Raw genomic sequence first — 22,906 nt, 5'->3', positions numbered from 1 at the left:
CACCCTTAAACTCCCGGGCTGGAGCAATCCTCCCAACTACAGGCGCATGCTACCATGCCCGGCTAATTTTTAAATTTTTTATAGAGACAGAATCTTGCTATGTTGCGGCTGGGCAGCAGTGGTACATGCCTGTAATCCCAGCACTTTGGGAGGCAGAGGTGGGCAGATCATGAGGTCAGGAGTTCAAGACCAGTCTGGCCAATATGGTGAAATCCCATATCTACTAAAAATACAAAAATTAGCCAGGCGTGGTGGCGCATGCCTGTAATCCCATCTACTTGGGAGGCTGAGGCAGGAGAATCACTTGAACTCGGGAGGTGGAGGCTACAGTGAGCTGAGACCGCACCACTGCACTCCAGCCTGGCAACAGAGCAAGACTCTGTCCCCCCCAAAAAAAAAAAAAAATATTGCTATGTTGCCCAGGCTGCTCTCAAACTCCTGGCCTTGGCCTCCCAAAGTGTTGGGGTTACAGGTGTGAGCCACCTCACCTGGTGTGCTCCTGGCTTTAAATATTTAATACCACCTATTCATGGGTGACTCTCAAATTGACATCTCCAGCATGGACCACTCCCCTGAGCCCAGGACTTGCACATCCAAGGCCAATTCTAACATCTCTACCTGGAAATCTCATAGGCGTGGCATAGGGAGCATGGTTTTCCCTCCCTGCCTTTCCCATCTCAGTAAAGGCAGCCGTAATCTTCCAGAGGTTCCGGCCTGCAACTCTGGAACCATCTTTGACTCTGCTCTTCCCTCACTCCCCACAGCGGATTCACCAGCAAATAATACAGCACCACCTTCAGAATACATCCAGAGTTGGCCAGGCGCGGTGGCTCACACCTGTAATCCCAGCACATTGGGAGGCTAAAGTGGGCAGATCACCTGAGGTCAGGAGGTCGAGACCAGCCTGACCAACATGGAGAAACCCCATCTCTACTAAAAATACAAAAAAAGTAGCCGGGCATGGTGGTGCATGCCTGTAATCCCAGCTGCTCAGGAGGCTGAGGCGGGAGAATCACTTGGACTTAGGAGGAGGAAGTCGCGGTGAGCCGAGGTCGCACCATTGTGCTATAGCCTGAGCAACAAGAGCAAAACTCTGTCTAAAAAAAAAAAGAGAGAGAAAGGAAAAAAAAAGAATATATCCAGAGTCCCACCACGTCTCAGGGCTAAACCACAGTCCCCAGTATCTCTTGCCTGAATTACTGAAATAGCTTCCCGAGCCCCGTGGTTCTCCCCTGGCTCCCTTATGGCCTTCTCTCCACTCAGCAACCAGAGCAATCTTTTTTTTTTTTTTTTTCTGAGATGGAGTTTCACTCTGTTGCCCAGGCTAGAGTGCAGTGGTGTGATCTCAGCTCAGTTAAGCTCTGCCTCCCGGGTTCAAGTGATTCTCCTGCCTCAGCCTCCTATCTGGGACTACAGGCATGTGCCACCATGCCTGGCTAATTTTTGTGTTTTTAGTAGAGATAGGGTTTCACCATGTTGGCCAGGCTGGTTTCGAACTCCTGACCTCAAGTGGTCTGCCTGCTTCGGCCTCCCAAAGTGCTGGGATTACAGTCAAGAGTCATCATTCCCTGCTGCAATCCTTTCTTTTTTAATTAAAATTTGTTATTTTTGGCCGGGCACAGTGGCTCGTGCCTGTAATCCCAGCACTTTGGGAGGCTGAGGCGGCAGATCACAAGGTCAAGAGATAGAGACCATCCTGGTCAACGTGGTGAAACCCCCATCTCTACTAACAATACAAAAACTAGCTGGGCGTGGTGGTGCGCACCTGTAGTCCCAGCTACTCAGGAGGCTGAGGCAGGAGAATCGCTTGAACCCGGGAGGCGGAGGTTGCAGTGAGTTGAGGTCAGGCCACTGCACTCCAGCCTGGCAACAGCGTGAGACTCCATCTAAAAAAAAAAGGGGGTTTATTTTTTAGAGACAGAGTCTTGCTCTGTCACCTGGGCTGCAGTGCAGTGGTACAATCATAGCTCACTGCAGCCTCAAACTCCTGGGCTCAAGTGATCCTCCCACTTCAGACTCCTGAGCCTGAGTATCTGAGACTACAGGCACCCACTACCAAGCAGGGGCCATTTTTTTTTTTTAATTTTAGTAGAGATGGGGTCTCACCGTGTTGCCCAGGCCGGTCTCAAACTCCTGGCCTCAAGCGATCCGCCTGTGTCTGCCTCCCAAAGTGCTGGGATTACAGGTATGAGCCACCACATCTGGCCCAAAGCAATTCTTTCAAAGCATAAGTCAACTCGGGTCATGTATCTACTCAGAATCCTGCAGTGGTTCCTGTCTCATTCAGACACAAAGCCAGAGGCCTTTCTATGGCCAGGATGCCCCTTCTTGCATGGCACCAGCTCTTCTGACCCCACATTCTGCTATTTGAGCCATGCAGTCGCCCTGGCCGTCTTAGTTTTCCTTGAGTGCAGCAGGTCACCCCACTGCCAGCCTTGGCATCTGCTATCTCTTCTGCCCAAAACGCCCTTCCCTCAGCTATCTGTGTTTCTGGCTCCCTCACCTGCTACAGGTCTTGACTCAAGTGTCACCTTCTCAGAGGGTCCTACACTGACCCCTTTCTAAAATTGTAAATTGGGCTGGATGTGGTGGCTCATGCCTGTAATCCCAGCACTTTGGGAGGCTGAGGTGGGAGGATCACTTGAGGCCAGGAGTTCAAGACAAGCCTGGGCAACACAGTGAGATCCCATCTCTATTTAGAAAATAAATAAAATTGCGAGCTGCACCCTCCTCCCCTGCTCAGCACTCCCTCACCTGGCTCTACGTCCGTGTTTTGTTTTGTTTTTTGAGACGGAGTCTCACTCTGTCACCCAGGCTGCAGCGCAATGGTGCAATCTCACCTCACTGCTACCTCTACCTCCCGAGTTCAAGCAAGTCTGCCGCCTCAGCCTCCTGAGTAGCTGGGACTACAGGCACCCACCATCATGCCTGGCAAATATTTTTTGTATTTTTATAGAGACAGGGTTTGACCATGTTGGCCAGGCTTGTCTTGAACTCCTGACCTCAGGTGATCCGCCCGCCTTGGCCCCCCAAAGTGCTGGGATTACAGGCATGAGCCACCACACCCAGTCTGTGTCTGCCTTCTTTGACTCCAGAGCACCTGTCACCATGTACAAAATATATTATACTTCTTTTTCTGCCTCTCTACACCAGACAGTAAACTCTAAGAGGGGAACTGCTTTAAGAATAACATAGGCCGGACATGGTGGCTCTTACTTGTAATCCCAGCACTTTGGGAGGCCAAGGCAGGCAGATCACTTGAGGTCAGGAGTTCAAGACCAGCCTGGCTAACATGGCAAAACCCCATCTCTACTAAATATACAAAAAAAAAAAAAAAAAAATAGCTGGGTGTGGTGGTGCATGCTTGTAATCCCAGCTACTCCAGGGCCTGAGGCAGGTGAATCGCTTGAACCCAGGAGGCAGAGGTTGCAGTGAGCTGAGATTGCACCCCTGCACTCCAGCCTGGGCAACAGAGCAAGACTCTGTCTCAAAAAAAAAAAAAAAAATTTTTTAAAGACCCTATCTCCAAATACAGTCATACTCTGTGGTATTGGAGTAAGTGCTTCAACATATAAATTTTGAGGAGACACACTTCAGCCCCTAAGAGTTACCTCATGGAAAAAGGATCTTTGTAGTTGTGATTAAGTTCAGGATCTTGAGATATAGGGAGATTACCCTGCTGGACCCTAAATGCTACATACGTGTTTTTATGAGAAGCTGGGGCTGGGCGCAGTGGCTCACGCCTATAATCTCAACACTTTGGGAGGCCAAAGCAGGAGGATCACTTAAGCCCAGGAAGTCAAGGCTGCAAGGAGCTATGATTGTGCCACTGCACTCCAATCTGGGTGACAGAGCAAGACTCCATCTCTAGAAAAAAAAAAAAAATTGAAAAATCTAGATAAAATGGATAAATTCCTAGAAAGCCACAGCTTGCCAAGACTGAATCACGAAGAAATAGAAAATCAGCATAGACCAATAATGAGTAAGGAGATTAAATCAGTAATAAAAAGTCTCCCAACAGAGAAAAGCGCAGGACCAGATGGCTTCACTGGAGAATTCTAACAAACATTTAAAAAATTAACACCAATCCTCCTGAAACTCTTCCAGAAAATTGAAGAAGAGGGAGCACTTCCAATCTCATTCTAAGAGGCCAGCATTATTCTAATACCAAAGACACAAGAAAAGCAAACTACAGGCCAACATCCTTTATGAACATTGATGCAAAAATCCTCAATAAAATACAAGCAAACCAAATTCAATAGCAGATTAAAAGGATTATACACCATAACCAAGTGGAATTTTTCCTGAAATGTAAGGATGTTTCAACATGTGAATATCACTCAGTGAAATATATCATGTAAACAGAACGAAAGAAAATCACATGATCTTCTCAATTGCTGCAGAAAAGGCAGCAAGATCCAACACCGTTTCATGATAAAAACATTCAACAAACTAGGAATAGAAGCAAACCACTTAAACCTAATAAAGGCTATAGGTGAAAGCCCACAGCTAACATCATACTTAATGGTGAAAGACTGGGCTTGGAGTGGTGGCTCACACCTGTAATTCCAGCACTTTGGGAGACTGAGGCGGGCAGATGCCTTGAGCCCAGAAGTTCAAGACCAGCCTGGGCAACATGGCAAAGCCCTGTCTCTACAAAAAATACAAAAATTAGCCGGGCATGGTGGCACATGCCTGTAGTCCCAGCCGTTCAGGAGGCTGAGGCAAGAGGATTGCTTGAGCCTGGGAGGTTAAGGCTGCAGTGAGCCGTGATCATGCCACTGTACTCCAGCCCAGATAACAGAGTGACACCCTGTCTCAAAAAAATAAATAAATAAAAAATAAAAAGGACTTAAAGCCTTTCCTCTAAGATTAGGAATAAGACAAGGATGCCTACTCCTATCACTTCTATTCAGCATAGTATTGGAAGTCCTAGTCAGAACAACCAGGAGAAAAAGAAAAAGAAATTAAAGACATCCAAATTGAAAAGAAAGAAGTAAAATTATCTCTGTTTACAAATTACATGCTCGTATATGTGAAAACCCCTAAAGATCGAACATGCACACAAAATTAGTTGTGTTTCCACATCCTCACAATGAACAATCTAAAAAGGAAATTAAGAAAACAATTCCATTTATAATAGCATCAAAAAGAATAAAATATTAGAAATAAACCTAACCAAGGAAGTGAAAGATTTGTACGTTGAAAACTGCAAAATATTGCTGAAAGAAATTAAAGAAGACACAGGAAAATATAAAGACATCCATGTTCATGGATAGTTAGACTTAATTGTTCAAATGTCTGTAGTGCTCAAGCCTGGGCAACACAGGTGATGAAACCATAGTTTCAACAAAATTGCTATCAAAGTCCCAAAGGCATTTTTTGCAGAAATAGAAAATTTCATCTTAAAATTCATGTGAAATCTCAAGGGACCCCAAATAGCCAAAACAATTTTGAGAAAGAAGAACAAAACTGGAGGACTCACATTTTGTGATTCCAAAACGTATTACAGAGTTACAGTAACCCAAACAGTGTGATACTGGCATTACAGACAAACAGGCCAACAGAACAGAACATTCATAATGGCCCATAAATATTAATAAACCCTGGTGTATATGATTAAATGATATTTGACAAGATGCTAAGACCATTCAATGGGGAAAGAAAAGTCTCTTCAACAAGCGATGTTGGTGGCCGGACACGGTGGCGCATGCCTGTAATCCTCACACTTCTGGGAGGCCAAGGCAAGAGGATTGATTGAGCCCAGGAGTTTGAGACTATCCTGAGCAACATAGTGAGATCCCATCTCTCTTTAAAAAAACAAAAAGAAAAACAAAAAAGCCAAATTGTGTTGGGAAAACTGAATACAAAAGAATAAAGTGGCTGGGCACGGTGGCTCATGCCTGTAATCCCAGCACTTTGGGAGACTGAGGCAGACGAATCACAAGATCAGAAATTCGAAACCAGCCTGGCCAATATAGTGAAACCCCGTCTCTACTAAAAATACAAAAATTAGCTGGGCTTGGTGGTGGGTGCCTGTAGTCCCAGCTACTTGGGAGGCTGAGGCAGGAGAATTGCTTGAACCAGGGAGGTGGAGGTTGCAGTGAACCAAGATCATGCCACTGCACTCCAGCCTAGGTGACAGAGTGAGACCCCTGTCTCAGAATAAAATTCAGGGGCCAGATGCAGTGGATCACACCTATAATCCCAGCACTTTAGGAGGCTGAGGCAGGTGGATCACCTGAGGTCACGAGTTTGAGACCAGCCTGGCCAACATGGTGAAATCCCGTCTCTACTAAAAATACAAAAATTAGCCGGGCCTGGTGGCGTGTGCCTGTAAGCCCAGCTACTTGGGAGGCTGAGGCAGGAGAATTGCTTGAACCTGGGAGGCGGAGGTTATGGTGAGCCGAGATCACGCCACTACACTCCAGCCTGGGCAATAGAGCAAGACCCTGTCTCAAAAAAAAAAAAAAAAAAAAGGTTCGATCCTTATCTTACACCATATACAAAAATTAACTCAGGTTAAAGAACTAAATGTAAGACCCAAAATACAAAATGCCTGAAAGAAGACAGAGCAGATTGATTTCTGGACTAATTTCCAACAATCTGATTTCAGACTTCTGGCCTCCAGAACAGTGAGAAAACAAATGTCTGTTGTTTTTAGCCACCAAGTTTTTGGTAATTTGTCGTAGCAGCCAGGGAAAACTGATATAGTATAGTGAATAAGTAATAACTCTAATACCAGGTAAATCAGTGCTATGAAGATAAAAAGTCAGGGAGGAGATAGTGACAAGGAATGTCACCATCCTAACAGGATGGTTAGGCGACCTGGCCTCAAGTCAAAAGCCCTGTAACAACCACATCCTTGGGAAGTTAGAACAGCAGAGAGGTGCACCACGATTTTTCTTTTTTTTTAATTAGAGAAAGGGGCCGGGCGCGGTGACTCACGCCTGTAATCCAGAACTTTGGGAGGCCGAGGTAGGTGGGTCACCTGAGATCAGGAGTTCAAGACCAGACCAGCCTGGCCAACATGGTGAAATCCCGTCTCTGCAAAAATACCAAAAAAAAAAAAATTAGCCAGGGATGATGGCAGGTGCCTGTAATCCCAGCTACTCAGGAGACTGAGGCAGGAGGATTGCTTGAACCCGGGAGGCAGAAGTTGCAGTGAACTGAGATGGCACCATTGCACTCCAGCCTGGGCGACAGAGTGAGACTCAAAAAAAATTTTTTTTAATAAAAAAATAATTAGAGAAAGGGTCTCCTTCTGTTGCCCAAGCTGGAGTATAATAGTGTAATCCTAGCTCACTGCCCTGGAAATCCTGGGCTCAAGCAATCCTCCCGCCTCAGCCTCCCGAGTAGCTAGGACTATGGTCACATGCCACCATACCTGGCTAATTTTTTTTTTTTTTTTTTTAGAGATGAGGTCTCACTATGTTGCCCAGGCTGGTTTTGAATTTCTGGCCTTAAGCAATCCTCCTGCCTTGGCTTCTCAAATGGCTGTGATTACAGGTGTGAGCTACCATGACTGACCATCATGATTTTAACAAAAATGACCAAGGAGAATAAAAATAAGGGCAAAGTAGTAGCCAGAGGCTAGGTTCCATAAGCACAGAAGCAAGGACCTTAAGGTTAGAAAGCAAAGGAATGTCACACATGTTCAGAGGCTCTGCAGGATGACAGGGCGTAGGGACATGACTTGGGAGGCTGTTGCTCTAAATACCCAACTAGGCCAAGAAGGAGGGAGAAGTGCTAGAATTCTGGATGTATTTTACATATAGAGCTGATAGGATTTGCCAGTGGATCAGAGGCAGGGAGTCAGGAAATGGGAGCAGTCATGCCATACTGTACACCTGTAGTTCCAGTAGCTAGGGAAGCTGAGATGGGAGGATCGCTTGAGCCTGGAAGGTCAAGGCTGCAGTGAGCTTTGATCGTGCCACTGCCCACCAGCCTGAGGGATAGAGGGAGATCTTGTCTCAAAAAGAAAAAAAAAAGCCCATGAGTTTAGCCTAAATTACTGGATGACAATGCTGTCATTTACTGACATAAGAAACACCTGGGGAGGAACCATCCGGGCACAAATGATGAGCTCTGACCTGGACATGCTAAGTATGAGGTCCCGTTTGCCATCCAAATGGAGATCCCAAATACACATTCGGGTTCTTGTGTCTGCAGTTCGAGGAGAGGTCGGAGGAGTCACCAAGCCATGCGTCTGAGTGAGGTCACCCAGAGTGGGTGAGAAGTCAGCAGGCAGAGTCTGATAGCAGGGACCCCATGATGCCAGCCCGCTTTGCATGCGAGGACAGCTTTGGCTCTGGCCCTGCCTTCAGCAACAGCCTTGGGCTCACGTTATGGCAGTGTCCCCAAGGAGCCTCCTGCTTGTCACTGGCTTATATCCAGTCAGGCACAAATTTGAAACTGGACAATTCCAACTTCTGGAGTGAGTGAGCCATTCCCCATGGGGTGCTCAATTCCTCATATAAAAAAACTTTTATTGGCCGGGCACGGTGGCTCATGCCTGTAATCCCAGCACTTTAAGAGGCTGAGGTGGCACAATCACTTGAGGTCAAGAGTTTAAGACCAGCCCGGCCAACATGGTGAAACCCTGTCTCTACTAAAAATACAAAAATTAGCCAGGCGTGGTGGTGCGTGCCTGTAATCCCACCTACTCGGGAGGCTGAGGCAGGAGAATCACTTGAACCCGGGAGGCGAAGGTTGCAGTGGGCCAAGATAGCGCCATTGCACTCCAGTCCGTGCAACAGAGCGAGACTCCATCTCAAAAAAACAAAAACAAAACAAAAAACTTTTATCAGGCTGGGCTCTGTGGCTCACGCCTATAATCCCAGCACTTTGGGAACACAAATTGAGCACAGGAGTTCGAGACTAGCCTGGGCAACATGGTAAGACCCCCCATCTCTACAAAAGATAAAAATTAGCCAGACGTGGTACTATGTGCCTGTGGTCACACCTACCCAGAAGGCTGAGGTGGGAGGATCACTTGAGCTCAGGAGTTCGAGGCTGCAGTGAGCTACGATAGTGCCACTGCATGCCGCCCTGCATGACAGAGTGAGACCCTCTCTCTTTTGAAACAAAAAAAAAGTACAAAAATCCTTTCTGCAGCCAGGCGAGGTGGCTCATACCTATAATCCCAGTACTTTGGGAGGCCAAGGCGGGTGGATCACCTGAGATCAGAAGTTCGAGACCAGTCTGGCCAACCTGGCGAAACCCCATCTCTACTAAAAATACAAAAAATTAGCCAGGCATGGTGGTGCATGCCTGTAATCCCAGCTACTTGGGAGGCTGAGGCAGGAGAATTGCTTGAACCCAGGAGGCGGAGGTTGTAGTGAGCTGGGATCGTGCCACTGCATTCCAGCCTGGGCAAGAAGAGCAAAACTCTGTCTCAAAATAAATAAATAAATAAAAATAAAAAGCAAAATCCTTTTTGCTTTCAGCAAAAAAATATCTTGCATGAGCAATATGACTGAATATGTCAGATCTGATGTTTCACCTGGAACTGTGGCTGACAAGGAGCTCCTACAGGGTGTGGAAGTGACAGCTCCATCTTTTAGCTCATCTGGATGCGTCAGCATCTTCTTTTTTTCTTGTTGGTTGTTTGTTTGTTTGAGACAGGCTGTACAGTGGCACGATCAGAGCTCACTAGAGCCTCCAAATCCTGGACTCAAGTGATCCTCCCGCCTCAGCCTCCTGAGTAGCTGTGACTACAGGTGCACACCACCACACCCAGAAAAAAAAATTTTTCCGTAGAGATGTGGGGGGGGTCTCACTATGTTGCCCAGGCTGGTCTTGAACTCCTGACCTCAAGCGATCCTCCCAGTTCAGCCTCCCAAAGCGCTGGGATTACAGGTGTCAGCCACTGCACCCAGTTTGCATCATCTTCAATCTGTGCTTTCTTTTTTTTTTTTTTTGAGATGGAGTCTTGCTCTGTTACCAGGCTGGAGTGCAGTGGTGTGATCTTGGCTCACTGCAACCTCCGACTCCCTGGTTCAAGCGATTTTCCTGCCTCAGCTTCCCGAGTAGCTGGGATTATAGGCACGCACCACCATGCCCAGCTAATTTTTGTATTTTTAGTAGAGACGGGGTTTCACCGTGTTGGCCAGGATAGTCTCAATCTCCCGATCTTGTGATCCACCAGCCTCGGCCTCTCAAAGTGCTGGGATTACAGGCATGAGCTGCCGCGCCAGGCCCAATCTGTGCTTTCCTTGCAAGAATTGTTTTCAGCTATGAGTCCATTCTGTGAGAGTTAATTTAGTCAAAACCGGATAACATCACTCATCCAAGCTGGCTCAGGCTCACAGCCCCTCCAGGCCACTGTGCACTTCTCCACCCTGCACTGTGGGCACAGCAGCAACTCGGCCCTGCCTGCTGCATCCAGACAGGATTGGTTAACGGGAGGCAATGGAAGAATAAGAAGGACACGGGAGTCAGATCAGAATAGCCCTTCTGGGTCCTCTTCCCCATGAGTGCCCCAAAACTGGGGACCCCTCTTAACACAGCTCCTCTCAGGCAGGCCTCTCCTCCAGGGACCCCCTCTACGCCCCCTCACCCTGGGCTGGTAACTGCTGCCACCCCTCCAACTGTGCCAGTCCTTACTGATCTCCTTTCATCCCCCCTCCCCCGTGCCGTGCATGGTAAACATCCCCTTTATCAAACTCTCTCCAGTTAGCCCCAGTAAGTGGCACTTTCTGTTTCCAGCCAGGGTCTTGCCTGGTATACGCCCTACAGCCAAGTTACAAGCCTCTCATTTGCCTCTCTTTCTTTCGCTTCCTTTTCCCTCCCCATCTTTTTTGACAGGGTCTCACTCTTGTCACCCAGGCTAGGGTGCAGCGGTGCAATCATAGCTCACTGCAGCCTCAACCTCCTGAGGTCAAGCATCCTCCCACCTCAGCCTCCCAAGTAGCTGGAACTACAGGCATGAGCCACCATGCTTGGCTAATTTAAAAAAAAAAGTTAGAAGAGACAGGGTTTCACTTTGTTGCCTAAGCTGATCTCCAATTCCTGGCCTCAAGTGATCCTCCCACCTTGGCCTCCCAAAGTGCTGGGATTGTAGGTGTGAGCCACTGTGCCCAGCCTTCTTTCTAATGAGAAATTTAAAATTCCGGCCAGGCATGGTGGCTCACACCTGTAATCCCAGCACTTTGGGAAGCCAAGGAGGGTGGATCACCTGAGGTCAGGAGTTTGGGACCAGCCTGGCCAACATGGTGAAACCCCATCTCTACCAAAAATACAAAAATTAGCCGGGCATGGTGGTGCACGCCTGTAATCTCAGCTACTCGGGAGGCTGAGGTGGGAAAATTGTTTGAACCTGGGGGGTGGAGGCTGCGGTCAGCCCAGATCGCGCCACTGCACTCCAGCCTAGGCAATGGAGCAAGACTGTGTCAAAAAAAAAAAAAAAAATCTATTATTTTCTTCCCTCCCCACGTAATTGTTTTGCACCCAGGGGTGAGTGCCCCCACTTTGCAGACCTGCCTAGACTTGTCCCCACAAACATGATGGCTAGAGTTGGAGTTGGGCTAGCGCTGCCTCTTGTTCACTGGGTTCACGTGGGCACGTGGCTCCGCTCCAGTCACTGCTTCCTGGGCAGTGGGATGACGTGGGAGGTGGACCTAGTGGGGACAGGGTTGCTCCTGCCCATGTCCAGCATTCTAGAATTGTCCACTTCTAGGCAGGGTGTTCCACCATCAGTGCTGGACTGGACCACCCAATTCCTTTGGTCGCTTGATTCAGCCCAAACCCGTGCCCCCTCCAGGACCCTGGGCAGGGCAGCCCCAGCTCCAAGGAACCAGCACTGAGAAGAGTACACCTGTCACCGCCTGGCAGGGGCTCGCTCCTTTCTCCGGGGCTGCTCATTCGCGAGGCCTGAGACGCGGACCATCACCTTCCCCGGGCCCAGCCTGGCCTCAGTGCAGGCCTGAGAGAGAGGGACAAAACCCGGCCCGTCTCCCTCCCCTCCCCAAGGCGACCACCAGTGTCCTGGCGGGGCACAGGGCCTCCTCCGGCTCTGGTCCGGGTTCCTGGCTGCAGCTGGTTTGGGTCCGTGGGGGCCTCCCGCGGGGAAACGGAGGCCCCTTCTCTAGGCTCCCACATCCTCCTTGGCTGCCCCAGCAGAGCGCGCGGCCCTCCGAGGCAGCTGGGCCTCGCAGCTCCCAGTCGAGAGCTGTCGCTCGGAGAAAGATGAATGAATGAGAGCGGACAGGGGCGGGGAGGGGCGGGGCGCGCAGGCTCGCTGCGCCCCCTGGCGGGGCCGCCGCGGGGCGTGGCCTCTAGAGGCGTGGCCTTGGGTGTGGGGGCGGGTTTTCCGTTAGGGGCGGGGCCGCGCAGGGCTGTTCCCGCCGCCGGCCGCCCGCGCCCCGCCCCCGTGCCGCAGCTCGTAGGCCCCGCCTCGGTCCGCCCCTTTGCTCGCTCCCCTAGCCGCCGCGGCACCAAGCCGGTTCCCCCGCCGGTGTCCGAGAGGCGCCCCCGGCCCGGCCCGGCCCGGCCCGCGCCCTCCGCCCCCGCCTCCCCGGGCCGGCGGCGGTGGGCGAGCTTGCGGGCCCGGCCGCCCCCAGCCCCAGCCCCGCCGGGCCCCGCCCCCCGTCGAGTGCATGAGGTTGACGCTACTTTGTTGCACCTGGAGGGAAGAACGTATGGGAGAGGAAGGTGCGCGGGCCGCGGGGTGTGGGGCGAGGGCCTGGGGGGGTGCCCGGGGCAGCCCGGGGCATGGGAGGGGGCCGGGGCTGCCAGAAGGCCGCGCCCCTGCCTCCTCCGGGATGAGCTCGTCCTTCCGAAGCCCGCAGGCCCCTCCCTGTCCCCCTCCCGCCCGGGATCCCCCTCCCCGGCCCCCGGCGAGCTGCCCTCCCGCGGGTCTGGGGACCCCTGGACCCTTTTCCTCCCCCTGCTCCCCCTCGCGAAGGACTCCCAGGCACTGCCAGCCCCGCGCCGGCCTCCATCCGCGTGCTCTGTCCACCACCCGGGCCTCGCCCTGGGGCCACCCTTTATCCAGTCTCGGAAGAAAGAGGGCCGGGGAAGCCGCAGCCCTGGGTCCCAGTGGCCGCCCGGCGCCTGCCCGGCTCTGTGACCTTGAGCCAGGCGCCGACTCCCTGGGCCTCAGTTTCCCCTTCTGTACATTTGGAAACCGGGTAGTTGCCCCCCCAGTGTCGGTGATTGGAGGCCAGATGGGTAGAGCGGATTAAGGCGTCCAGGAACCTGAAGGCCGTGTACCTCATCCACTCTCCCTCCCCGTGCCCCAAACCCGGTGCCTGCCGTCAGTCTTGGCTGGGAGCATGACTCATCCTAACCTCTTTAGCCCCTTCTCTCTCACTGGGGCCCAAGGCGCAGTATTGTACTGCAGTTAGGGTTCAAGGACTCCCCCAAGACTTCCCCAGCCTAGGACAGGGTCTGGGGGACCCTCCTTGGTTCTCCTTCGCTGACCTGTCACATAGATCCACCTGGCCCCAAGGCAGGGCCTGACTCGGCACCTCCCCCTGCCACCAACCCTTCCCAGGCCCATGAAAACCTGATTGGGGTAGGGCCCCACCTTCCTGTAGCCCCTACCTACCTAAGGTCCCTGCATCTTCACGGAGGGGCAGGCCGTTGTGGCCTTGGGATCTAGCTATGTGACTGGGCAAGCCATGCCATCTCTGGGGCTCAGTCTCCTCTTCTGTACAGTGGGGAGGAGCAGACCCGGGGCATTTTCCAGGGCCCACCAGCTCCAAGGGTGCCAGGCCCCAGGGATGACTAAGCATGCCTGTGGCTGGCTAGAGGAGGTGCCAGGCCTCCCTGGGACAGGTGTCTGGAAGTACCCAGCTCTGCAGCCCCTTTCCTTCGCCAAGCCAGGGAATTCATTGCCAAGGGTCTGTTAGGGCTGGCACCGCCAGGCTTCCTGCCCTTGACCTCCCAGGTGGCTTTAGCCCAGGATGCACTAATCCAGCCCTGTCCAGTGCCTGCCTTTGAAGGGCCCTCTTAGTACTTCTTCCTGGGCAGGCGAGGGAGGAAAGGAGGCTGTGATAGGAATGTCCCCCACTGCCTTATCCCTAAAGCCACTGCTTCCTTTCTCCCCATTTACCTTGCCAGACCCAGTGCTATAGCGGGAGGGTGGACCTGATCCTCCTCCTAGGCTGATACGTAGGGAAACAGGGCCAGAGAGGTTTGGCAACCTAGTCAGTATCTCAGCAAGACTTAGGCCAGCACCCTTTCTTCTCCTGTTTGGCACAGTGACTGCCCTGCCTGGGCGCTGCACGGCAGTGTGTGAGGTGTGAAGATTGGTGCAGGTGTAGGTACATGTGGGGTGGGCAGGGCAGCCTGGGCCTGCACCAGAGCACACCTCCTGAGAACGCTTCCCAACTCCCCTCCCACCCCTGCAGGAAGCGAGTTGCCCGTGTGTGCAAGCTGCGGCCAGAGGATCTATGATGGCCAGTACCTCCAGGCCCTGAACGCGGACTGGCACGCAGACTGCTTCAGGTAGGGTGGGGTGCCCAGGGCCTGTGTTGCCCTAAGCAAGGCCTGCCAGAGAGGACAGGCTGGTCAAGGAATGGAGGAGGCTGGGATATGCCTCCTGGTGCTATCCCCCGTTGTGACTTCGTGGCCTCAGTTTACCATTTATGACATGAGGTGTTTTGACCAGAAGATCCCTGTAGGCCTTCCTGTTGTCATTTTATTTATCTATTTTTTTTTTCTTTTTGAAGCGGAGTCTCGCTCTGTCACCCAGGCTGGAGTGCAGTGGCACAATCTTGGCTCACTGCAACCTCTGCCTCCTGGGCTCAAGCAGTTCTCCTGTCAGCCTCTGGAATAGCTGGGATTACAGGTGTACACCACCATGCCCAGCTAATTTTTGTATTTTTAGTAGAGATGGGGTTTTGCCATGTTGGCCAGGCTGGTCTCAAACTTCTGACCTCAAGTGATCTTCCCACCTCGGCCTCCCAAAATACTGGGATTACAGGCATAAACCACCGCTCCTGGCCTCATAAACCACTGCTCCTGGCCTTATTTTATTTTATGTATTTTTCTTTTTTCGAAACGGTCTTGCTCTGTTGCCCAGGCTGGAGTGCAGTGGTGCCATCTCGGCTCAATGCAGCCTCCATCTCCCGGGCTCAAGTGATCCTCCCACTTCAGCCTCCCGAGTAGCTGGGATTATAGGTACACACCACGATGCTCAGCAAATTTTTAAAATTTTTTATAAAGACAGTGTCTCACTATTGAGACCCAGGCTGGTCTTGAACTCCTGCCCTCAAGCAATCCTCCTGCCTCGGCCTCCCTAAGTGCTAGAATTACAGGTGTGAGCTACCGCCCTGGCATCTGATGTCATCTTAGATCTCTGAGATCTAAATCTTCGAGAGGATGGGAGAGGCCTCCAGTTGAGCCAACGCCTGCAATTCAGCCCCCTGCTGGCACCCAGACAGGGGGAAGAGTTGGAAGGAGTGTGCCCCCTGCCTTCTGGTTGCTCATGCTCTTGCAGGGAGGGAAGACAAACCAGGCCTTGAGGGAAACCGAGCCACCTTCAGTGTTTTCCAGGCTGCTTGCAAAGATGCATAACCCGGTCACACCAGCTCCAGCCTCCAGACACACACCCACATGTAAGAAGAAAGTAGGGTCAGGGTTGTGGCGGAGGACAAAGAGTACATGAGGACCTGAAGGTCACCAGTAGGACCATCCTGAGAAGCCAGGGGCAGGGGTCTACCTGCCTTGGAGTTGGCTGTAGGGCCAGAGCAGGGATCTCAAAGGATGTGAGATTTCCTGGGTAAAAAAGTAAAGTGGAGAAGAGGCGTGGTGGGTCACACCTGTAATCCCATCACTTTGGGAGGCTGAGGTGGGCAGATCACTTGAGTTCAGGAGTTTGAGACCAGCCTGGGCAATATGGCAACACCCTGTCTCCACCAAAAATACAAAAAATTAGCCGGGCATGGTAGTGCACGCCTGTAGTCCCAGCTACTTGAGAGGCTGAGATGGCAGGATTACTTGAGCCCAGGAGATGGAGGCTGCAGTGAGCTATGATCACGCCACTGCACTCTAGCCTAGGCAACAGAGTGAGACTCCGTCTCAATTTTAAAAAAAGAAAAACAAATGGAGTGGGAAAGAATTACAGGCACAGTCACCAAACAGCAAGGTTCAGGGGAGAAAACTCCGTAAAAGGGTAGAGGGTGAAGCTGGGATGCCCACCAGGGGTCAAGACATCCAGCACCAGGACTTTATTTTAGGCTTCTGCCTTGGTTTATTTTTTGGTTTTTGGTTGTTTTAAAACAGTCTTGCTGTGTCACCCAGGCTGGAGAGCAATGGCGCGATCTCGGCTCATTGCGACCTCCGCTTCCCAGGTTCAAGTGATTCTCCTGCCTCAGCCTCCCAAGTAGCTCTGATTACAGGCATGTACCACTATGCCTGGCTAATTTTTGTATTTTCAGTACAGACGGAGTTTCGCCATGTTGGCCAGGCTGGTCTCGAACTCCTGACCTCAAGTGATCTGCCCACCTCAGCCTCCCAAAATTCTGGGATTACAGGCATGAGCCACTGCACCCGGCCTCGGTTTGTTTCTTTGTTTTTTCTCTTCTTTTTTTTTTTTAGAGACAGGGTCTTGCGTGTACCCAGGCTGGAGTGCAGTGGCGAGATCATAGCCCACTGCAGCCTCCAACTCCAACTCCTAGATTCAAGCGATCCTCCCGATTCAGCCTCCCAAAGTGCTGAGATTACAAGCATGAGCCCCCGTGCCCAGCCTGTTTTTCCTTTTTTAGGAGTAATGTCTAACATTTTCTAACATTCAGTAAGGGACAATCCCTGTTCTAAGCACTTTGCATAGTTAGATGTTAGTGCTGTCTTTGTTTTGCCAGAGAGAAAATTGGGACACAGAGAGGTTAATTCTCTTGATGAAAGTCACACAGCCCGTGAGTGAAATGAACACACTTAGTGGTGTGGCTGAAAGGAGACAGACAGCATACCCTGGGGTTCTGCATCAGGTGCTCAGAAGGAGGCCTTTGGGGGGCAAGAGGGCTCTCAACAGGCAGAGAAAACCATCAGCACAGAGGTGGGATGGTGTGGACTGCTGAGGGAACAGGAACAGTTCACTTGGAAGGAACAGAATAAGTCAAGGGATTCAACAAGAAACAAACTTGAGACCGATTTGTGAAGGGCCTTGAATGCCAAGATAAGGAGCTTCAGAAGTCAGGACGGGCATGGTGGCTCACCCCCGTAATCCCAGCATTTTGGGAGGCCAAGGCCAGCAGATCACTTGAGGCCAGGAGTTCGAGACCAGCCTGGCCAACATGGTGAAACCCCATCTCTACTAAAAATACAAAAATTAGCTGGGCGTGGTGGCACATGACTGCAATCTCAGCTACTCGGGAGGCTAAGGAAGGAGAATCACTTGAACCTGGGAGGTGGAGGCTGCAGTGAACTGAGATCACGTCACTGCACTCCAGCCTCGGCGACAGAGCGAGACTCTATCTCAAAAAAAAAAAAAAAAAAAAAGAAGGGAGCTGGCAGACAGCCAGGGAGGGACTGGGGTGACATGCTGTTGAAGAATGCCATCCCAGTGGGCTGGTGGTAGTATCTAGGCAGGGAAGGGACTGTCCCAGTAACTCAAGGGCCCGAGCTCATCAGACCTGACCTGGGACAGTGACTGAGGATGGAGAGAATTTCAGGCAGAAGGGACAGTTTTTGGTGAGTATTTGTCATATTGGCTACCATGCATTGAGCATTCTTCATGGTAATTTGTTAAATCTTCATAACTCTACCGTATGTGCCCAGTTTGCATGGGAGAAACAGAGATTCCGTGAAGTCAAGTGCCTCGCTGAAGGTTATAACATCTAGAGCTGGGACTCAAACCTCACTCCACATCGCCGCAGAGTAGGAAAGGCAGGGGCTGACGGCGCATGCCTGTAATCCCAGCCCTTTGGGAGGCGGAGGCGGGTGGATCACTTGAGCTCAGGAGTTTGAGACCAGCCTGGGCAACATAGCGAAACCTCCTGTCTACAAAATAATTAGCTGAGCGTGGTGGTGGTGCCTATAGTCCCAGCTACTCAGCAGGGCTGACATGGGAAGGTTGCTTGAGCCTGGGAGGTGGAGGTTGCAGTGAACTATGATCACACCACTGCACTCCAGCCTGGGTGACAGAGTGAGATCCTGTTTCAAAAAACCAAAGGAAGAAGGAAAGAAGGAAGGGAAGGAAGGAAGGAAAGAAAGAAGGGAAGGAAGGAAGGAAAGAAGGGAAGGAAGGAAAGAAAGAAAGAAGGGGAGGAAGGAAGGGAGGGAGGAAAGGAAAGAAAAGGCCAGGGCTTCAGGGAGGGCATGAGCACTGGCGAATGGCAGGGTGGAACCTGAAGCCGTCTGGTTTTCCAACCTGGGTGCTGGGAAGGTGGTGGTTTGTTGACTGTGGTGGAGTTGGGGGTCGGGTTGGGGAGGAGACATGCTCATCTGTGTTGAGCTGGAGGGGACATGGGCTATCCAGGGAGGCTGTGCCCTGCCCAGAGCTAGCCATGGGAGCCTGAGTCCAGTTGGAGGTTGGAAAGCCAGAAAAAATGGCCCCCTCGGAGCTGGTCGTGAGATGGTGACGGGATTTGTGATGGGGCCAAGATGAATGAAGGGAAGAACTTGGGGACCCCTGTGTCTGCGGTGAGTGGGGAGATGGAGTCTTGGGTGATGGAGAGAGGGTCAGGAGTAGAGAGCACAGAAAGCACAGGAGGGAAGCTGTGATACAGGATGGATATACCTGGCTTTAGAGTGGCCTACCCCGAACCACTCACCAAGAGAGGGGTGACGCCCCAGGTTGGGGCAGTAAGGAAGAGGCGTGTTTGGGCTGTCCCTGGTGTAGTGAAACACAAGAAAGAGGCCGGGTGCGGTGGCTCATGCCTGTAATCCCAGCACTTTGGAAGGCCAAGGTGGGCAGATACCTGAAGTCAGGAGTTTGAGACCAGCCTGGCCAACATGGTGAAACCCCATCTCTACTAAAAATACAAAAATTAGCCAGGCATGGTGGTGGGCGCCTGTAATCCCAGCTACTCAGGAGGCTGAGGCAGAAGAATCGCTTGAACCCGGGAGGCTGTGGTTGCAGTGAGTCAAGATCACACTACTGCAGTCTAGCCTGGGTGACAGAGCAAGACTCCATCTCAAAAAAAAAAAAAAAAAGTCTCGCTATGGGAGAAGATCCATCAGAAGTAAGAGCCAAAGAGCCAGGGCTTCCACCTTGTGGCTTATGGGTGTGATACTCGCAACAGCCTCCAAAGCTGGCGGAGCTAACAGTGTCCTCACCGCATGACAGTGAGCAAAGCAGCTCAGAGGGGGTCACCGCTCACCTGGGTGCATGGCTGACCACAGCGAGGCTGGCTCTCGGTGGGATGCCCAAGGTGCTAGACTCTGCTTAGTTTTCCTCAGGCCCTGGGCTTTGAGGCCCAGCCCGGACCTCACTGCATGCACTGAGACCTTTGTTCCAGGGCCCCTCACCCCTCTGAAGGTGTTCGGGCAGGAGCAGTGTGATAAGGCCATGAGGGGTCTGTCTGCAGCGTCCAGCCCCACTGGGGAGGTGGCCAGATGGCCGCCTTCCTGGCGCCTCTGCATGCCCTTCCCAGTGGAACTTCCTAGGGTCCCTGAGTCAGTCACTTGCAAATAATTATGGCGCGCCCACTCTGCGTTAGGGCCCTCTCATGACAACCCAGGAAGGGGGTGCTATTTATTAAAGCAATTTTAAGACCAAGCCTGGTAACTCACGCCTGTAATCCCAGCACTTTGGGAGGCTGAGGTGGGAGAATTGCTTGAGGCCAGGAGTTTGAGATCAGCCTAGGCAACGTAGTGAGACTCCATCTCTACAAAAAATTAGTCTAGCGTGGTGGTGCGTGCCTGTAGTCCCCGCTACTCAGGAGGCTGAGATGGGAGGATCACTTGAACCCAGGATGTCGAAGCTGCAGTGAGCTGTGATCACGCCACTGCACTCTGGCCTGGGCAACAGAGCGAGACACTGCCTCAAATTTTGAAAAAGTGATTTTACAAATGAGGTGCAGAGTTCAGTCACTTGCCAAAAGTCTGACAGCGAGTGAGGAGTAGCATCAGGACTCGAACTGAGGCAGCCTGGCTTCAGAGCCTATAGTGTAACCACAGCTTAGACCCACACCTCCCAGACCTTCAGGGTCCCTGCCTCCTAGTAGGCCACTCGGTGAACAAATGTAGTGTCAGTTGCTGGGGGACAGCACTCTCAGGAGATGATGTTTAAGGGGAGCAGTGTTTAGAGGATGTCAGGGGTGGGGGGCGCACGTGTGCAAAGACCCTGGGGTAGGAATGTGCTTGGCACAACTGAGGACCACGAGGAGGCCAGTGTGTGGGAGTGCAGTCAGTGGCTGGGAGTGCATAGAGCCTTGGCTGCATGGAAGGTGCCGTTAGCTGTGCAGCATTTTTTTTTTTTCTTGAGAGAGAGTCTCGCTCTTGTTGCCCAGGCTGGAGTACAGTGGCGTGATCTCAGCTCACTGCAACCTCCACCTCCCGGGTTCAAGCAATTCTTCTGCCTCAGCCTCCCAGTAGCTGGGACTACAGGTGCCTGCCACCACACCCGGCTAGTTTTTGTTTTTTTAGTAGAGACAGGGTTTCACCATGTTAGCTAGGCTGGCCTCGAACTCCTGACCTCAAGTGATCTGCCCACCTCGGCCTCCCAAAGTGCTGGGGTTACAGGCGTGAGCCACTGCGCACAGCCAGCTGTGCATCTTTGAATGTCATAACCTGAGCATCTGAGAGCTGCTCCTGTCTCCTGGCCCCTGCTCTTGAGAAAGTCCCAGGCTGATAGGACAGACAGGGTCATGAGTGCTGTGATGGGGGCCTGTGGGTTGCTGGAGGCTCGGCCGGGACCAGATGCTGTCCCTCTTTGTAGAGTGGGACAATTGCTGCAGGGTTGTCACTACAGGGCCTGCCCCTTTTTCTGTTCTGACCTCCCAACCCCTTGCAGGCCCCGCCCCCTTGCAGGCCCCGCCTCCCGGCAGGTGATGACCAGGCTCAGACTGGTCCAGGCTTCCCTTTGGCTCAGATACTGCCTCTGTGGTCCCCTCTGGGAAGCCTCCAGTGCACAACCCCCAGGGCTGCCACAGCCCTGGTAGCATCTCCTTGGCAGCTGGGTGGGCTGGCCCTGGGCAAGGGGGGCTGAGCATGCTGCTGGCCTGTGGGGTTGGAGCTGGGGCGGAACGCAACCTCCCTTTCTTCAGGGAACCTTTTTGGCGAGGACAAACTGTCCATAGGAAGTCGACCTCTGTTCCCTTGGGGACAGCAGTGGAAGAGGCAGCTGCTTTTAAGCTTGTCCCTGTCCCCAGAGAAACCTGAGGCCTTCAGTGCCGTTGTCAGGGCCGAGGCTGAGGAGCCTATAGTGTGTGTTCAGGGACCGGCCACAGGCTCCCTGCCTGGGGTCCAAGCCTAGACTGCTCGCTCCTCACCGACACCAAAGCCCAGGCACATGGTGCTTCAGCCACTTCCTGTTGCAGGCTCAGACCAAGTCCCCTGGCACCCACGCGGCTGCATCCTCCTCCTGTGTGCTGCAGCCACACTGGCTCCACCCTCTGCAGCCTCCAATCCTGAGCCCCTGAGGGAGGATGGGGAAGCGGCTGGTCTGGCCACCCCTGTCCTCCCTTAGACCTCCAGAGCCCCCAGCGTAGCCACAGAGGATGCTGTTGGCTTCAGCCCCAAGAAGACGCCGCTTCCTCCAGAGGGCTAAGTAAGTGGGAATCCCCCTCCCTACCTGTCCCTGGCCCCAGGCAGGGCCCCTGGTGTAAGGCCTGGGGCTGGAAGCCAACCCACCTAGGTCCAAGCTCTGGGGCAGAACTGAAACTCCTTGGTCACCGTAGCACGGTGGCTGCTGTCGGGGGAGCAGGCCACTGCCAAGGCTGCGGGCCCTTCCAGGACAGTCTCCCCATGAGGCCGGTCCTCCACCTGCTGTTTCTTCACACCTCGTGGCCAGGGATGTGGTCCTGGGTAGAGCGATGATTCTACTCCTGTCATTAGGGAAGCCACCACTGTCTCCCAGCCCAGCCAGCCACCTGGGCCGCAGAGCACCCCTTTCATGCCCTCCGGGTGCCTCCCCCTTCTCCTGCCCCAGCCTGGCTTTGTCCTACCCTGCTCTCAGGGAGGGGTACCCTGGAGTGGGGCCAGGGCACGGCTCTCCCCCCAGGGAGTTCCTCTCTGGCTGGCCCCAGGGCAGCTCTGCACAGCCTCAGTACCTGGTGTGCCTCCCTTGACATCCTTCTTAGGGACAGTCAGGCCCTCCGTGTGGGGCACCCAAGAGAGTTAGGCCCATCCGCCTGTAGCTCCTGCCAGAATGCAGGCCTGAGGGGTGAGGGCCGGGGCAGGGACAGGAACTCCTGCATGCTCTCCGTCCGCAAAGGTTCACTGAGGCCCCGAGCCCCAGCCACTGAGCCACCAAGTCAACCCGGGCCAGGCCTGGGCACCCTGTCTGCAGTGGAGGCAGAGACAGGGTCTCAAGGCAGTTCTGAGGATGCTGGGTGCACAGCGGGGGCCTCGCCCGCAGGAATCGCTTATACTCTTTCCTGGGACAAGTGTTGTGGATGCCTGGCCTGGGGCCATGGGGAACTGGCAGGTCAGTGGCAGACACTGGTGGGCAGACCTAGTGTCTGGTAGAACAGGCTTCAAGGAAGTGGTGACCGGAGAGAAGCCAAGTGTACTCAAACCCTCGGGTGAGTCATCACCGCCGGGTCTTTCACAGCTGCTGAAAGTGAGCAGCAGTGATGAAGGTTTGTGAGTTTCTGCGTGAGTGAGTGAATGGACCAGTAGCAGTTTCCAGGCTGCGGAAGAGCTTTCCCTCCCCAGGATGGGGACACTTGGTTACGGCAGTTCCTAATCCCCCACCCACCCACCGCCCACTGCAGAGGCATGCAGGGGCCCTGCTTCCTGCAGGTGGGAGTGAGGGGCATTCCTGTGATGTGGCACCCCTGTGACCGAGGTC

At 52.8% G+C, this 22,906-nt stretch overlaps 3 protein-coding genes across 6 annotated transcripts in view; 2 read left to right on the top strand and 1 right to left on the bottom strand.

Annotated features, from left to right (window-relative positions):
- Positions 1-22,906, bottom strand: part of ABHD11 (abhydrolase domain containing 11) — a 997,569-nt gene that overhangs the window by 350,074 nt on the left and 624,589 nt on the right. The gene's annotated exons all lie outside the window — the stretch shown is intronic.
- Positions 1-22,906, top strand: part of LOC126950333 (eukaryotic translation initiation factor 4H) — a 170,520-nt gene that overhangs the window by 47,677 nt on the left and 99,937 nt on the right. Inside the window, exon 1 of one of the 3 annotated variants that reach the window (XM_050783655.1) lies at positions 21,093-21,096. The exons of 1 other annotated variant lie outside the window; for it this stretch is intronic. The gene's annotated coding sequence lies outside the window, so the exon portion shown is untranslated. Of the gene's footprint in view, positions 1-21,092; positions 21,097-22,455; positions 22,460-22,906 lie in introns of those variants that run through there. One more of the 3 variants, XM_050783654.1, reaches the window with a different exon arrangement.
- The window catches only part of LIMK1 (LIM domain kinase 1), a 36,782-nt gene continuing 26,288 nt past the window's right edge, over positions 12,413-22,906 (top strand). Inside the window, exons 1-2 of one of the 2 annotated variants that reach the window (XM_050783708.1) lie at positions 12,413-12,654; positions 14,358-14,454. In XM_050783708.1, the coding sequence (XP_050639665.1) occupies positions 12,600-12,654; positions 14,358-14,454 (152 nt within the window). In that variant the 5' untranslated portion in view covers positions 12,413-12,599. Of the gene's footprint in view, positions 12,655-14,357; positions 14,455-21,445; positions 21,662-22,906 lie in introns of those variants that run through there. The other variant, XM_050783709.1, reaches the window with a different exon arrangement.

The sequence above is a fragment of the Macaca thibetana genome, chromosome 3, assembly GCF_024542745.1.
Source record: "Macaca thibetana thibetana isolate TM-01 chromosome 3, ASM2454274v1, whole genome shotgun sequence".
NCBI classification, from domain to species: Eukaryota; Metazoa; Chordata; class Mammalia; order Primates; family Cercopithecidae; genus Macaca; species Macaca thibetana.
The sequence above is the reverse complement of the archived record's forward strand: the minus strand, read 5'-3'. Positions and strand labels throughout refer to the sequence as shown.